Source organism: Anopheles funestus, chromosome 3RL (genome assembly GCF_943734845.2).
Source record: "Anopheles funestus chromosome 3RL, idAnoFuneDA-416_04, whole genome shotgun sequence".
Classification (NCBI taxonomy): Eukaryota; Metazoa; Arthropoda; class Insecta; order Diptera; family Culicidae; genus Anopheles; species Anopheles funestus.
Genome location: NC_064599.1, coordinates 22592713 through 22607951, shown reverse-complemented (window position 1 = coordinate 22607951; position 15239 = coordinate 22592713). Strand labels below are relative to the sequence as shown.

Sequence of the window (15239 nt, the reverse complement as noted above, 5' to 3'; positions counted from 1 at the left end):
GTCTCAAACTTTGTACCACCCTGTTATGGATATTAATTATCGTTTGAAATTACTTTCTTGTTTTTGCTTTTACGTCGCAAACTGATAAGCATCCATTTCTGTCGCGCCCAGACACGATGCAGATCATTTGTTCTCGCTTTCTCGCACCGGAAACCGTAGTCCAACGTTCGATAATGGGAAAACTTTATGACAGTTTTGTTATTGCCCTTCGTACGCCCTATTATCTGTGCCGTGTTTGTTCTTCCCGAATGAATCTAGATAATAGGCAGAAGGAAAAAAAAAGACCTTTTTACCGAAAGTGTAAGAAATTGAAAACAAACGATAACGATGGTCAAACGAGTAAAAACCAACAATCCCATCCAGCCTCTCCAGAATAGGCAAACTGTACGCGTTTGAAGCGTTAAAGTACGGCCAGACATGGAAAAGAAGAGACAAAATGAAGGTGTGAAAGAAAGATGAAAACGAAAGAATAGTAAAAAAAAAACAGCACATCGTGGAATAATTAAATGACTTGGCAGGTTTTTGAGGCGGAATTAAAATTGATCGTTGTTAGCTTGGGGTTGCAGGAGGGTTGGTGTTTTTTTGCCTCCCATCTTCTCACACATCAAAATAGATAGGAACTATCGAGCCAATCGTTAATGTAAGTGGCCTTTTTTTCTCTGCCTTATGCCTAGTACTAGCTTCTGTGATGATGAGTGATTTTTCTCACGAGCTTAGCAATTAGTTTAACGATTTTTATGGCAAGTTTTATTCCTTCGGAGAAACTGTGACATTTTGCTTGAAAAGTGTTTTAAACTGTAAATGTGAAGAACTGTAGAGCAAATACATTAAACACCGTAGATGTATCTTTCCGATCGATTTTAAGAATTGTTTTTAACGATTAATATTGTTCTTATCCCTAATTTTGTAGATGTTACTGTTATTCTTACTTCTTTTTAAAAATATAATGCTATTTTCAAAAGTGTTTTATTTATGTTTATCAAGTTTTCAAATATGTTTATCATTTCGTGTATGAAATAAAAACATTGAACTAAATTGCATGCGATACCCTTGCCACTTATCTAGTTTATTCTACTATTGTAGCTATCTTCTCGAGCACAGACATAGTTTGATTAAACTATTAGTTATTTATTAACAATTATTATCAAAACAGTCAGGCAGGTAAGGTTGGTGGTTTATTCGTAACTCCACATCGTAGTGAAGAGCGATAGACTCCACATCGCAGAGAAGAAATGTTAAATCGTGAGACTCGTCGTATCTGATGGATATAGCCAATTCGAACTTTTTAATACATATATTTTCCCTTCCTAACGATTGTCAGAATTTCGAACAGAGATCTATTTTTCTTCGACCTGAAAATGCAACAGAAATCAAAACTCCCACAAAATTGTTCTTAGAAAGAGAGTCCATTCGTTGATGAAAATAACTTTCCTTAATTATTTGCTAAGATGTGGGTTTTAGTGTCTTCTGGAAATTACTGCTTTCATCATAAACCGTCATACCATCAAAGTATTGGATCTTTCGGGCTAACCAAACCTATCTCATGTTGCTAAGAAATCAATGAAGAAGATTGAGTTTTTAGTGAATAACGTTTTACCGAAGATCACCAACGCCTTCAATTACCCTCAGATAAGGTGGATGAATTTTTATGTTTTTATTTTCATTTGTTTAGTTTCTTATCAAGCGATGACCAGCTGGAAAGCTTACTAAACATATGATACAAATAAAGATGACTTCAATCAACAGTCTTTTCCTTACTGTTGCTCGCTGCTTAACATAAATGGTAATGCATTAATGGTCTTTTTATGTATTCCTAAACGTATTTCAATTCCAACTAACAGCCTGTATCCTATATTTAATTAATTACAGAATCCACACCATGATTTATGCTGATTCTGTTTACTATTGACATTTAAACCACCAACCAATGGATCCACTCGACGTCCTCGAGCACACGAAGTGGATGGTAATAAAATTTGTGTCTCGTTGAGGTCGGGCAAGCAAAAAACCCAAACAAACTACGCACAAAATTCATCAATCAGATCGAGGCGCGATCATGATCTTGGGCATCTAAAAGCGCGCGCGCGCGTGCGAGAGCTCTCGCGCGACCTTCGAATATTAAAACGGGCAATTTAACAAAGCTTGCGTGAGTGCGACGATCGGACGGCTGGGGAGTGTTGATAGTGAGCGAACGAGAAAGGGAAAGATGAAGGAAGGCAAAAATGCCTCGAGCTTGAAGCCTGGCGACATAAAGTCGTGCCAACGCCAATGACATTTTTCTTTGCTTCCCGCAATTTGTTAAAGTTTACTTGCAGTTCGAAGATACTTAGTAGAGACTCGATGTTAATTAATGAAAGTATTAAAACTGGCCTTACATTGCAAAGGTATAATAACTTCCAATATCCTTTCTTGTAAAGACCTCCGTTGTGCTTGATGCTAATTTAAACATCATACAACCTCCAAAACAACCCCTTTGAAGAAAGACAAAGATCACGACGATCTTCAATCAAGAAACGAACTATCTAACATAGCCATTGCTGTACGGCGGACGTTGAATTGCTGAATGAGTATTGGTGTAAATGTTGGGGTACAAAAAAAATGCGTGCACATGATTGGTGCTCAGGGACGCGGTTCGATGCGCTGTTGCCGTTGTTTCGATGTGCAAGTCGCTTTGTTATTGGAAATGTGCCCGGTTGTGTGCAGGTTTGGTGGAAAATTTACTTATAATACTACAAATACTGTATAAAATGGTAAGAATAACCTGCTTATGGATAGATTTAAAGATGTTTTCAAAAAAACATTCGTAAGAAGTTATTGAAAGCCTTATTTTATATGCAATTTTTAAGCTCTCTCGGTCCGTATTGTATGAACTTTGCGGAACTTACCATCAGTACCTCAATACGATTTATTCAATTGTCGAAAGTCTAATTCACTTTACGATTCAAATTTGGTACACCACATTTAATGTTTCATTCAATGATCTTCGGGATATACTGGTATTTTGATATTTTCTTTAAATTATTCCTAGTTTCTGTTCTGATTGATCTGATACAACCGTATGAACTCATCAGTGCTCACCATCGAAGGGATCAGTTTTTGTTCATGCGCATACTCATTTTATCGGAAAGCAGCGCTTAGGGAACGATTTGCCTAAAAGTTATGGATATTATAGAAGGAAAGCAACTTTATACACTTATCATAAATCTTTTCTAAAATTATACACATTTTATTTATTGTTTACTTGTATTGGTTTAAATGATTAAAATGATTACGTGGTGAAAAAAATCATTTATAGCTGAGCTAGTTCAATTTTTCACATTAAAGCATATTTTATTTCCTGGAAAAATAAAAAAATACACAGTGCAGTAAATTTAGAAAAAGTTGTTTCATATATTTTTTTTGTTTGTTGAAAATGGTGTTATAACGATTGGAAAATGTTTACCTAAAAGATCGTGATGTAAAACCTTTACTAAACTGTTTTATGCTACGTGTCGGCAACAACGGCAACCTTGCAATATTCATCAGTAGCCCTTTTGGCGTGAAATAGCGAATTCTAGTTAAATCTTTATTTTGTAGTATTTACAAGCAATAACCGAAGAACTTTTCTTCAAAATTTCGCTATCACATTATGGGAAAATTATGTAGAAGAGCCTTAATTTAAGGAAAATTACAACAAGTTTTTTTTAAATAGAGATCGCTCAACATCGCTTGCTTGGAATGACTGAGTGCCTAACAATTGTCTTGATGATCAACACACACCGTCTCACACGATGTGCGCTAGTATGTGTGGTTGAGAAACCGAACGCAAATCGAGTTCGACGCGTTTTTATTTCATAGTCGAAAAGTTCAAATTTATTTTGTGTCGTCGGCTGTACCGTAGATTCGCTGATATTAGTAATTCGTAATTATTAGCTTTTGAATTGTTTTAAACTACAATTTGTATAAAACTTTTGAGTATTCTTTGCTTGTCATCTTCAACCGAACATAATATGTGATTTATTCTGGTTATTGTTTGCTGTTAACAAGCCGATACTGTAATGCGTATGAACTCATCTGTTCTCATCATAGTGAACGAATTTGTTACATCAAATTCTTGAAAGATTTAGCAAAAAGTAATTAAAGCAAAAGGTTACATAGTACAACAAATGCGGAAATTTTAGCCTAATGTTCTTTTTTTTTGCTAAGTTGCGATTTATAATGAATCGATCCTCTCACTACAACAGCAACAGATGCATTGCTTTGATGTATGAACTCATCAGAACTCAGCTTCAGTCGAGCGTTTGCTCGTTGATTTGTATTAAGTTATATTTTTCTTTGCTGACGAAATTAATACTGTTTAGTTAAATTTGGCAAGTGATAAGTTCGTTCAAAGGCTATAAATATTTACCTTTATTTAATACTTGCCATCTTTTTGTTCAGTAGCTTACTGTTTCTTGTTTAAGTTGAATAAATTTGTCGTAACAAGAAGACATATACGGCCGAAGCCGTAATCATGAATTATAAATAAATAAATAAATAAGAAGACATATTTGTTCGTCTATTTGTTCATGATAATTCATGCATTACGGCTGAACCATTCTCATTCCTAACTAATTGTGAGTAAATCTTTATTTTCTTGACTGTTTTATGATTAACTTAAATAATTTGAACTAACCGCCAATTTTATTATTAATTAGAATTAAGAATTAGATAAAAGTGTAGTTTTGAATATTTAAGAGAGTATATAAAAAGAACATTAATTATAAGAATGTTAAATTGTATTCCAGTTCCTGAGATTTTTGTCAATTTTCCCCCAATAAATTCGTTATAGACAAATGTCAACGACGTCTTTGTTAAGCTTTGTTCATAAATATATTGTAAAGGTTAACACATTCAAAATTCAGAATCAAAGTATTTTATAAATTGCAAATAAGGTTAAGTAATAAGTATTAAGTCGGGGCTTTTTGGTGTTTGTGATAAACGCCGCAAGTTCCATACGACAAAACCGGGAAACAAATCCCATTCTGACTATCCAGATACATGGTAAAAATAAGTCTAGTAAGCCAGAAATGATCGCCATGCGCTTAGAGGTCGTTAAACCAAGTAGAAGAAGAAGAAGTATTTAATCTAATTGATTAAAATGTCAAAGTATGTAATATTTATAATAACTTCTAATTAGGAGCAGGATGTGATTATCGGTCTGGCCGAAACAAATTCAAACATATTTACATACAGTGATATGTATTATGGGAATTATAATATGAAAATATAAATAAAATGTAACAACTTTTCATACATTTTTTGAAACTTTTATAAAACGAAATTAATTTGATGAATTGTACCAAATTTAACACCATTGGCTTACTCAGTTGTTCTTGGTAGATGAACCTTTGAGAAGAAGAAAATTCAGTAAACTATACTGATAAAAGTTATTTTTTAAGTATATGAAAGTAATAACAATATTACTTATTCCATAAAATGAGAATGCGTTTTATAATTGGATTTAATTCGCATACATTGCACTAGCGGTTGATGGTAGAATGATTCATGTATTAACTTTGCGAAACTCACCTTCCGATGGTACAGGCTGAATAACAAATTTACAAACATTTTTATGATAAACTTTTTTATAAATCATATCAAACAGATAAAAACCCGACGAATAAAGCAGTTGGTATACTATTAAAACCATTCTTTGCCAGTTAAAAAACAATTTATTCCTACGCTTCTGTACGTGTCAGCGTATGAACTCTGCAGAACTCACGAATCGGGAGTTGAGTCGGCTGTTCGTTTATAATTCCACTTTAGTGGATATGTTTTAAATATGTTTGATTCTAAATAGTTTATTATTATTAAAGTTAATCATAAAATATTATTAATTTACATGTTATGTAAGTAATATTTATTTTACTACACATATTACTGCTTTAGCACGTTTGAGCTAGACTCATGTATTAATTGGTGTGTTAATCACTAGTATTTAAAAAAACTAAATAATTCAATGGCAATTACGCACAACACTTAAGCTTATAATGTTTATATCTAATGTTAAATTTATTATATAAAAAAAATTACTGAGCGTAACTTATTTGCTTTTATCAAAAAAAATTTAATTTTTTTAGTTTAATGTATAAACAGTTTTACGTCACTAACTAAACTAAATAGACAAAATCTGATACATGTTTTAGAATTATTTTATTTTTTTATTTTATTTTATTACATGATTACGGCTTTTGCCGTATTGTCAGCCACAGAGGGCCGAAGTAATTACAATTTTCGCAAGGCATTTCCTCCTTGTAATTTGCCTTATCCCGGGCATATTCGGTATGTTTTAGAATTAATTCACCGTATAAATTACGGTAAATTATTAATAGCTACCGTTAATTATAAGCTGTTTATAATTCAACAAAGCTTAAACAAAATGATTTTTTTTGCTGTTTTCGATGATTGTTTACGACTAACATTTATGAATGGAGTAGTATAGGGTTTTTCTATTGAGTTTAGACTAGCCGCACACTTTTTCCTACTCGGCGCACTTGGTTTTTAAAATAGAAAAACGCTGTAAAACGTATCATTTTGTTTCAAGCTTATACACAAGTTGCACTCGTGCTTTGTATTAGCTTCATGTATTTGTTTATAATTAATTTGCATTTCTAGCCAATAGCAAGCTAAATTATTGTTTTTGTTTTCTCAATTATTTATTTGAATTCTCGAAAAAATTATTCAGTGAAAAAAGAGTAAAGAAACGTGCAAATACATGTTGGTAAAACTATGGATTGTCGAAACATATTTCACATCATCAGAAGATAGTTGACGTTGAATGTCGTACTTCAAGATCATATTTAGAATAGAGGGACTGTATGTACTATGTGAGAGACTAAACATCCGGCTATGGGGAGTTACAGACAGCCACGCAAAAGGAAAATTTAAATCGAGAAGGCGACAGTACACGCATCACAAAAAAAAATAAACTGTTTTGAGTGATTTCAGAAATGTTATGCCTAAAACTTGCCCTAAACTAAACATTATTTTAAATATTATTTTATTTTTAAGCATAATATTTTCAAAAAATTGTATAAATTGAACAAATAATATTGAAATACAGGGTTTTCAATTGATTGTTAACATCCGAAGCGCGAGAACGCTTCGCATTCTCGACTATTTTAAAAAATTACTCACTCTGTACTAAAATTGTTGAAGATGATTTGATGGAGCTTTTACTGATGAAAGCTATGAGCGTTTGAACATGCATCACGTACTTAAAATGTAGTACAAGAAATTTTATTCTTTTAGTGCGTATTATGATGAAATGTTATCAAAAACTCTAAATTACAGACAAACAAATAAATTGTTAAAAAGAGTTGTGTATAAGCGGTAGTGAAACTAGTAAATGAGTAACGCAAAATAATTGAAAATTAGAACATGGTGTTCTGCTGATTGCATACAATCAGGATGAAACATTTGTTTTCCAGATTGTTAAAACAAGTTGCGTATTTCCACATATAGGTGGAGCTAGCATTTTTGAAGCTCTCGTTAAGTTAGTACGAAAAAAGATTTGAACGACGGCAAGGGATGTTCAATTTAGGGCACCTAAGTGAAGAAAAGTTAAAAATAACGCTTTATTTAAACAAAGTTTTAGTATAGTGAATTGTTATATGCGTACAGGAATAACAACACAAGACTTTCGGATACATTTGTTATGAATCACTCCTCCAGTGTATGTTTGAATCAACAATTAAAGTTGACATATATTTTTCTCTTTATTCGTCACATTTCATGGTACGGTTGTGGTGATTCGGTTGGATTCCCCGAACACACACCAGTGAGAAATCTGCTTGTTTCACACAGCTTTAGTTTACAGTATTCTGGTATCGCATCATTAAACGTTTCACCTATCTTGTGGTAACTTTCCGTGTCCTGGCGTGTAATCTTAACAAATTGAAGCCGCGTATTGTTTCCATCCGTTACGAATCTGTGCAAGTGTGTGGTGGAATTTTACGGTTTTTTTTTTGTATGTGTAGTGTGATGCGTGTGTGTGTGTGTGTGGTTTTCTTTTTCTTCTAATGGATGTAGATGAAACAACAGTTAGATCCTAAGTAAATTGTAGCTTCCTACCTTAGCAGTTACGAGCAAATCGACATGAGAGGAGATTGGCGACACGATTGGGACACGACAAACATCGATTTTTAAGTGTGAAACTTGTTCCGAATTTTCCATTGTTTGTTAGTTTGTTGTGTTTTTTTTCAAATACAATGATATTATTTCCCCATGGTTTGGCAGTGTATTGCGTTAACAGTGTGTTGTGCATTATCAAACCCTTCGGAGGGGTTTTTATTAACTTAATGCACTTTTTATTTGCTGCAAGGAGTAAGGTTTGTGCGAAAGGGATACATTGTTGGCGTTGTTCTTCGCGTGCAATTGTGTGCCTAAGACATGCAAGAAGAAAAAGTATTTTGTTTTAGACACACTACGGTACGGTTTCTGCAAGAGGATTAGTTTTGGCTTTAGGCTACATTAACGTGCGATGAGTGGTTTAAATAGTTTTCTTTGCTACTAGTGGGTAACGAATGTTAGTAAGTTAAATACAGACAGGAAAAATGAAGTTTAGAGTTTAAAATTCTAAAGAAATAAACACATTACACTTAAGCATAAAAGAAAAAAAATAAAACACATTTGAAAAAGTTTTAAAAAACTTAGAAAAAGGAAGGAAATGGAAAAGTAAATTAAATGTGATATGAAAAACTTAATGGTTCCTAGATTTAATTAAAATTTTCTAATAATTTTACCCATTTTTGAGATACAGAAAGGTAAAGAAAGGAAACATAACGAAGAGAAGAATAGAACCAAATTCCAAGTTGGTAAACAAACAACCCCAAACAGGAATGTGGCTTAAATTCGGTTTGATTTTACCGGTTTAAGGACACACACAACAAACAAGCACGCCTTCACACCAACACATATCAACTTTTCTATATTACAATTGTGTATGTGCCTTAAAAATCCAGTTTAAAATTAAAGATAAAAATAAAATTTGTTTTATTTTTCTGCCCCTGCCGTCCATTTTTCTCCGTTTCCCGGTAGTGGTGGTTGTGTTAAATAGTAACATCTAGAGAACATCAGAAAATGGGTGTTTTCTTGTTGGTTCAATTTTCGTGTAGAGAAAAACGGGGCTTTAGAGCGCTTTAGAGGGCTTTAGATTGTAAAGAGTATTTGTAAGAGAGCATGCTTAAACATTACATGTAGTTTTTGGGGGAGGTTTTAAGGGCGAATTTTTGGAATGGTTGTTTCTGAGATTCATGATTTGTTTAATCGTTTTAATACACAGCGAAATAGTTAAGCTTAGTACAGTGTTTTTTTAAAGGACTTTTTTTCTTAAACCAAAAAAAACTTTACAACATTTCATTTTAGCTTAGTAAACAGAAAACAGTTAATTTTGTGTTGTCAATTGCCTATAGAACTACTACCCTGTTTGTTTCCAATAGTGGATGTTTTTGTTTTTGTTTTGTTGTCTTAAATTTAGTATCATTTTCGAAATAGTTATAGGAAAGAAAACATTCGGTGAAGCAGTAGAAGCCTCACAAACACAAAAGAGAAGCGTGGAAGAGAACGAGCGTGTGTTTTCTTTTGCTTTTGTATTATTCAGATTAGCTGCACAAAATGGCGCCACAGTGTGGCATTTTGAATAGTTTACATAAGTGTTAAACATTTTAACTTGTTTAACCTCCTTCGTAAAGCGGGTGAATGTGTGAGCGATTGTGAAAGGTTTATTTGCGGTATAGATTGTAGTTTGGTTTTTCTTTTTATGAAAAGCGAAGAAGCAAAAGCATGTTTGAGATGGGGAAGCGAAGTTGAAGGAAGCAACCAAATTTTCTTTTACAGTCCGTAACATATACATATATACAGCCACTTTTTTGTTTTTATTGTTTGAGAATAAAAATAACGATCTACGTTATCAAAAAAAGACAAATTTCGAAATGGATAACAGTATGAATGCGTGGCACCAGATATTGAAAATTATACAAATAAAAACACAATAATATTAAAATTATACATTGTACTAAAATCAACAAATATTTAATTTTTTTTTTTATTTTTCCGGCTTTTCCCTTATTTTCAACAAATAATTGTATAACATTTATGAAATAATTAAACTAACTTGTCCCGGCCTTTCGATATAAGTGAAAAAAATAAACGTATAAAGATAATGTTTCATTAGTGATAGTAAAAAAGCAAAGATAAGAAGAAAACTGAGTTCTTAGTAGTACTTAAAACTTTAACTCGAAACACTAGTAAACGTATTGTTATGTTACGAACTGTATCGAAACGAACAGTAAATAAAAGAGAAAAAAAAACTAAATCACTTGGGTTACTTTGATGTAAATAAATTGCAACTTAAAAATGCAACCAAAAGGAAACATACGCGCGTTCCGGAACAAAAGAAAACTCCAGCAAAGTAGGCAACGCTACGAAGCGAAAATGTGGTTCCCCTTTTGCATGAAAAGCTCAAAGTCAGCTCATATGTCACCTGGTTCGGGGTGAGACTTTTGTTGTATTTTTCCTCGTGTTTCCGGCGTGTGTGTGTGTTTCTTTTTGTTTTGTAGAAAAAGTTTCTAGTTCTAGATTGTGGTGTGGTGTTGTTTCGGTACGTTTGTTTGATGTTTACAGTTGGCCACTTTATGTGCGTGTAGTTTTTCGTGTTTTCTGACGTCACTTACAAATGTTACATTCCTGATTTTCCTGACTTGTACGTATCGTGTTTGTGTGTTTGTTTCGGTGTGTTAATTTTTCACTTCATTTTTTTTTGTTTTACACTTGTACAAAATGTAATCGTACGTAACAAAATATATATAAACATGTGTATATTTAATCAATTTGGTTGGTTTCGTTTGCTTTTCGCTTCGTGGTTTGTTTTCACTTTTTTGTTTTCACTTCACTTTTTAGATGCCCTTTTTTTAAATGTGTTTTTCATTATAATAGTTTTTGCTTTTCTACGCATTTTGTGACTTTTGTTCGCTTGGTGTGCTATTTGGTTTTAGTTTTGATTTTAATGCTGCGTTTAACGTTTATTTTCTGTTGGCTTTTGAATTGCGTTTTTCTACCTTTGTTTTTGTTCGCTTTTGATTTATCACTCATTCTCTTTTGATAGTAGTTTTATTCGCTTCCTCGGTTCACTTCCACTACTTCTGTTTGATTTATGTTTTTTTTCTGCAATACCTTTGCTATTCCTTTTTTTTCGCTTCTTTATTTTCCTCTTGTGAACGACATGTATAACGACGTGTGGTTTTGTTTGTTTGTTCTGTTACGTTCACTAAATTTATTTTTGTTAATCGAGTACAATAACTACACTCAAACATACATCTATTCAAGCACACTTTTGTGTGTGTGTGTGTTGGACGTTGTTGCTCGCTGGTGCAATATACCGATACACCGTCATTTCACTCTCAATGGTCTTTTTTTATTGGTTTAAATGTTTTTTGTTTTATTACCTATTTTTTCTGCAAAATGTTTCATCCTCTCCCTATAGAGGAACATTTTTTTAAACACTGCAACTGGGTTATGCGGATGGGTGTCCTCTCTTTTTTGCGTCTGTTACCATACACCTTCGATATTGCAGCTCCATTCCGATGCGTTCCATTTTGATCGGTGACATTGGAGAACCAGTTGCTATCGACCGACATGTTGCGCTGCGATCGGCTACAATTTTGTCACGTTTCACAGATTTTGTGCGCTAAATGGTGCTGGTAGGGAAAAAAAGGACACAAACACTTATACTGCGAGCGTCCTGGTTGGGACTGAATGTCTCCGCATGCATGTCAGACGAACGGAAATTGTTCGAACTTCAGCGCCATACGCCGTACGAAAGGACGTCGGGACTCTCCCTTTTTGGTTTTAGTTTGGTTCTCCTCTCGATCGATCCGAGGCACCCTGAGACGTTCCGATGGGAGTAACCGTGAAATGCAGCATATCGGCGGTATGGGCGGTGAAGGGTCGCCACACCCTAGATGTACTTGCCGAGGTCGTCATGAAAATCGTGCAAATAGGCAATTAGCTGGGGGAACGATGGACGCTGCTTGTAGTCCGCGAGCCAGCAACAGGACATTACCGTATAGCTGCCAGGAAGACGAGAAAGCATTAATGAAAGGGAAAAAGCAGTACGGAACATGGTCGTTAGAATTCTTGCCGATCGATTGCTGGGATTGCTGCGATTGAAGGTGGGGGCTATTGAAGAATCATTCCCAGGGGTTGGGAATGAATGGAAAATGTTTTAAGTTTCAAAGCAATTTGCATACTACTGCTACACGTAGGACGAACCAGACCGGAAGGTAATGCAATTTAATAACGAAATGACATTTGGAAGTTTTTTTTTTGGGATTGTTGTGTGTGTGTGCGTGTTCAATTGCTTCACTCTTTTTCGATGTCTCTTTATTTTAGTTTCCTGTACGACAATAATTTATTCAGGTGTTGCACATTTCATACTGAACGTACGTATACACACACACACTGAGAAAGAGTGAACTCATGTTTAACAAAATTAAAGGATAAAAACCCGGAATGAAAAGGAGAAAGTAAAATGGAGAACCCTGACATTCAATTAATGATACGCTTTGTATTGCAGTTTTGGAACGGCCTGTGTCAAAATGGTGGACAGTGCCGGTGATACATTTTTTTTAAACAAATTTGAGAGATAATTTAGTTGAAAACTGTTGAATAAAGCAGTACCGTTTGTGATTGGATGTGTTCATTAACTTATCAATATATAGCGAAAACACAAATTTGTAGAAGAAATTTAATTTCGATTAAGATATATTCAACACCTATTGCTCAGTATTTATGTCAGAAACACTTTATGTTGGGTTCATCATGTTTTATATGAATATTAATGTGATACAAGTGAGTATCTTTTACGTATAAATTGCGATACTTAAACAAAAAATGTACAAGAGTATAGACTTATAATTATGCTTCGTTTGTTAATTTGTTAATTATGCTTCGTTTAAAAAAAATAAATAAAATTAAATATTGAATGAAAATGCACCTTGATTCTTTATGAAGTTGTTTTCCAATAAACATCTTCTCTTTCTTCATCAATTGAAATTAGTATTTTTTTAGATCACAATATTTCTGAAATCATTGTAAGCTAAAAATTAATTTGGCATCAAGTGGCAATTGGCATAATATTGCAATAAAAAATTGAATTATTTCATCGATTATTCATACGAGTTCCCTGTCTTTTAGTAGTGCATCCAGAATTTTGTCTTCTTTCGTAGCTATTCTTCACAAACTTGTTCATTTTTGTTCTGGTCACCTAAGAACAGCCAAACATTGAAGTAAAGTGCAGTAAAATGTAAAAAAAGAAAATCAAGAGCAAATTATCTCTTCGTTCCCTGTGGAGGCTGAACTTCCGCCAAACAGTGAAGTAATATCTGGAAAAGATACAATTTGTTATGACAGACTGAAGTTTCTTGTCAAACATTTATTTTAATTGTTAAAAATAGACTGAAGATCGTCAACCCAATGGGAAATTTCTATCTCCCTTCAAGTACATAAATGTTAATGAAGAATTGTAAAAAGTTATTAAAACTCTCTTTTTAAAAATAGCAATATGTATTAAAGCAGTGACAAAAATATTTCCACCGAATATTTAATATCAAAGTTATCTTCAAATTGCTTTCGGCCGGATACTCGCCACCAAGATTGAACAATTTTATGCACCATTCGACGACCAACAACCGGCAACTCAATGGACTGTATCGTTTGGCAAAGGGGCTGTCATTTAAGGCACAGAGACAAGATTTATTAAACCAGACAGTGGAATATGGTCCGTTGTTTCAACTAAAACGTGAGTCAGCTTCCCCGTGGAAGGCGCGAACCGCAACCATAATGCCACGATAATTGAATTAATAAATCTAAAGTGATTAATTTGTCTTTCAATTAGCTCGCCGACGTTGGGAGTTGCATGGGCACAAAAACTAGAGGATAGTTTTGTTGTTTCTTTTTCCCTAACATGAAGAGGATTTTATTCATCTCAATTACTTGCTCACGATCGCTATAATGACAGACTGGAAGCGATTGTCGTCTGCATAAATCTTCGCTCGCAAGTTCAATTGACTTGAAATGATCTACACGATGGCAAACATGAGGGCGGGTGGTTGGGATGAGACCCAAAAAAGCATCGACTAGCGTGTTTGTTTCTTTTTATTGTGCCGAAGGATGTTTTACGTCCAAAAGATAAAGCAACGACAAGCAGCACAAAACCACGTCCACAAATTGTACCCCATCTTGTACTTGCTGCTCATTTTTCTTCGATTCTTCGACCCAAAAAAGCAAAAAGGGCAGATTATAATTTGAACACCATTTGGCTTATCCTTTCTTGGCGGCATCTTTCGCTTATTGCAGGACAAGGGCACACTTGGGAGGCAAACGGTGTCCACCCGAAAATATGACGCAAGTGAGTGCTTAAGCATTCATTATTCAGTTGACTCTGCTTTGCATAAAGCTGTAAACAATGGTCAAGTGGCTTGAGTGAGTTGAGCTCCCATCGTAGGGGAGAAGGAAAGACAATACGAGTGGCCGGAAACGGTTTCGCCTCTTACTCCTACAAACACAAAAGGATTACACTGTCTTTTTATTTTTGTTTAGCTTGTTCTTTACTCTCTTACAGCTCTAGTTGGCATTGTTCTGTACCATGGTGGACAAGCTTTTGGTGGCGTGAAGCATCTGCAGCGTTCTATCACTTTACGAACATTAAGGGTTGTGTAAAAAAAATCACAATCAAAGCACAAATGAAACACTAGCGGAGAGTGGAAGTGGATGGACACGGTTGAAGCGAATTATTGCAGCTTAAACTTTTGTTAATTTTATGCTACATATTTGCACAATAGCACCAGTCGAAAGGCTTAAGTGCGGAACAACATTAGCATTACAATGGGACGATGTTGGAGTGCTTCGAAATAGCAGCAAATGGAGTGCGTGGCCACAGTTATGATCAGTCTGCTTGTTGTGGCATATGCATTTGGATTGCTCTATGCGAATGAAATAAATACATTTTTTTCTTCTAAATTATACTTTTATCATATTTGGTGCAGCGCAAACTGAGAATTGTAATTATAGAGAGTAGATAATTAATTAGAAGATTGATGATGATTTACTAAAAATCGAGTAGAACAGGAATAAACATTATACACAGAACAGTAAAACACTTTACCTAATAATGCATCACAGATTCAAATAATAAAATGAAAAAAGTAGATTAAATATGT

The 15239-nt window shown here is 34.1% G+C and overlaps 2 protein-coding genes across 4 annotated transcripts in view; both read right to left on the bottom strand.

The window, feature by feature from the left end:
• The window catches only part of LOC125771996 (uncharacterized), a 439681-nt gene that overhangs the window by 270339 nt on the left and 154103 nt on the right, over nucleotides 1-15239 (bottom strand). The window lies entirely within an intron of this gene.
• LOC125771954 (tyrosine-protein kinase Dnt) overlaps nucleotides 7698-15239 on the bottom strand; it is a 60347-nt gene continuing 52805 nt past the window's right edge. For all 3 annotated transcript variants that reach the window (XM_049443173.1, XM_049443174.1, XM_049443175.1), the window contains one exon: nucleotides 7698-12089. In XM_049443173.1, coding sequence (XP_049299130.1) covers nucleotides 11978-12089 — 112 coding nt within the window. In that variant the 3' untranslated portion in view covers nucleotides 7698-11977. The remainder of the gene's footprint in view (nucleotides 12090-15239) is intronic.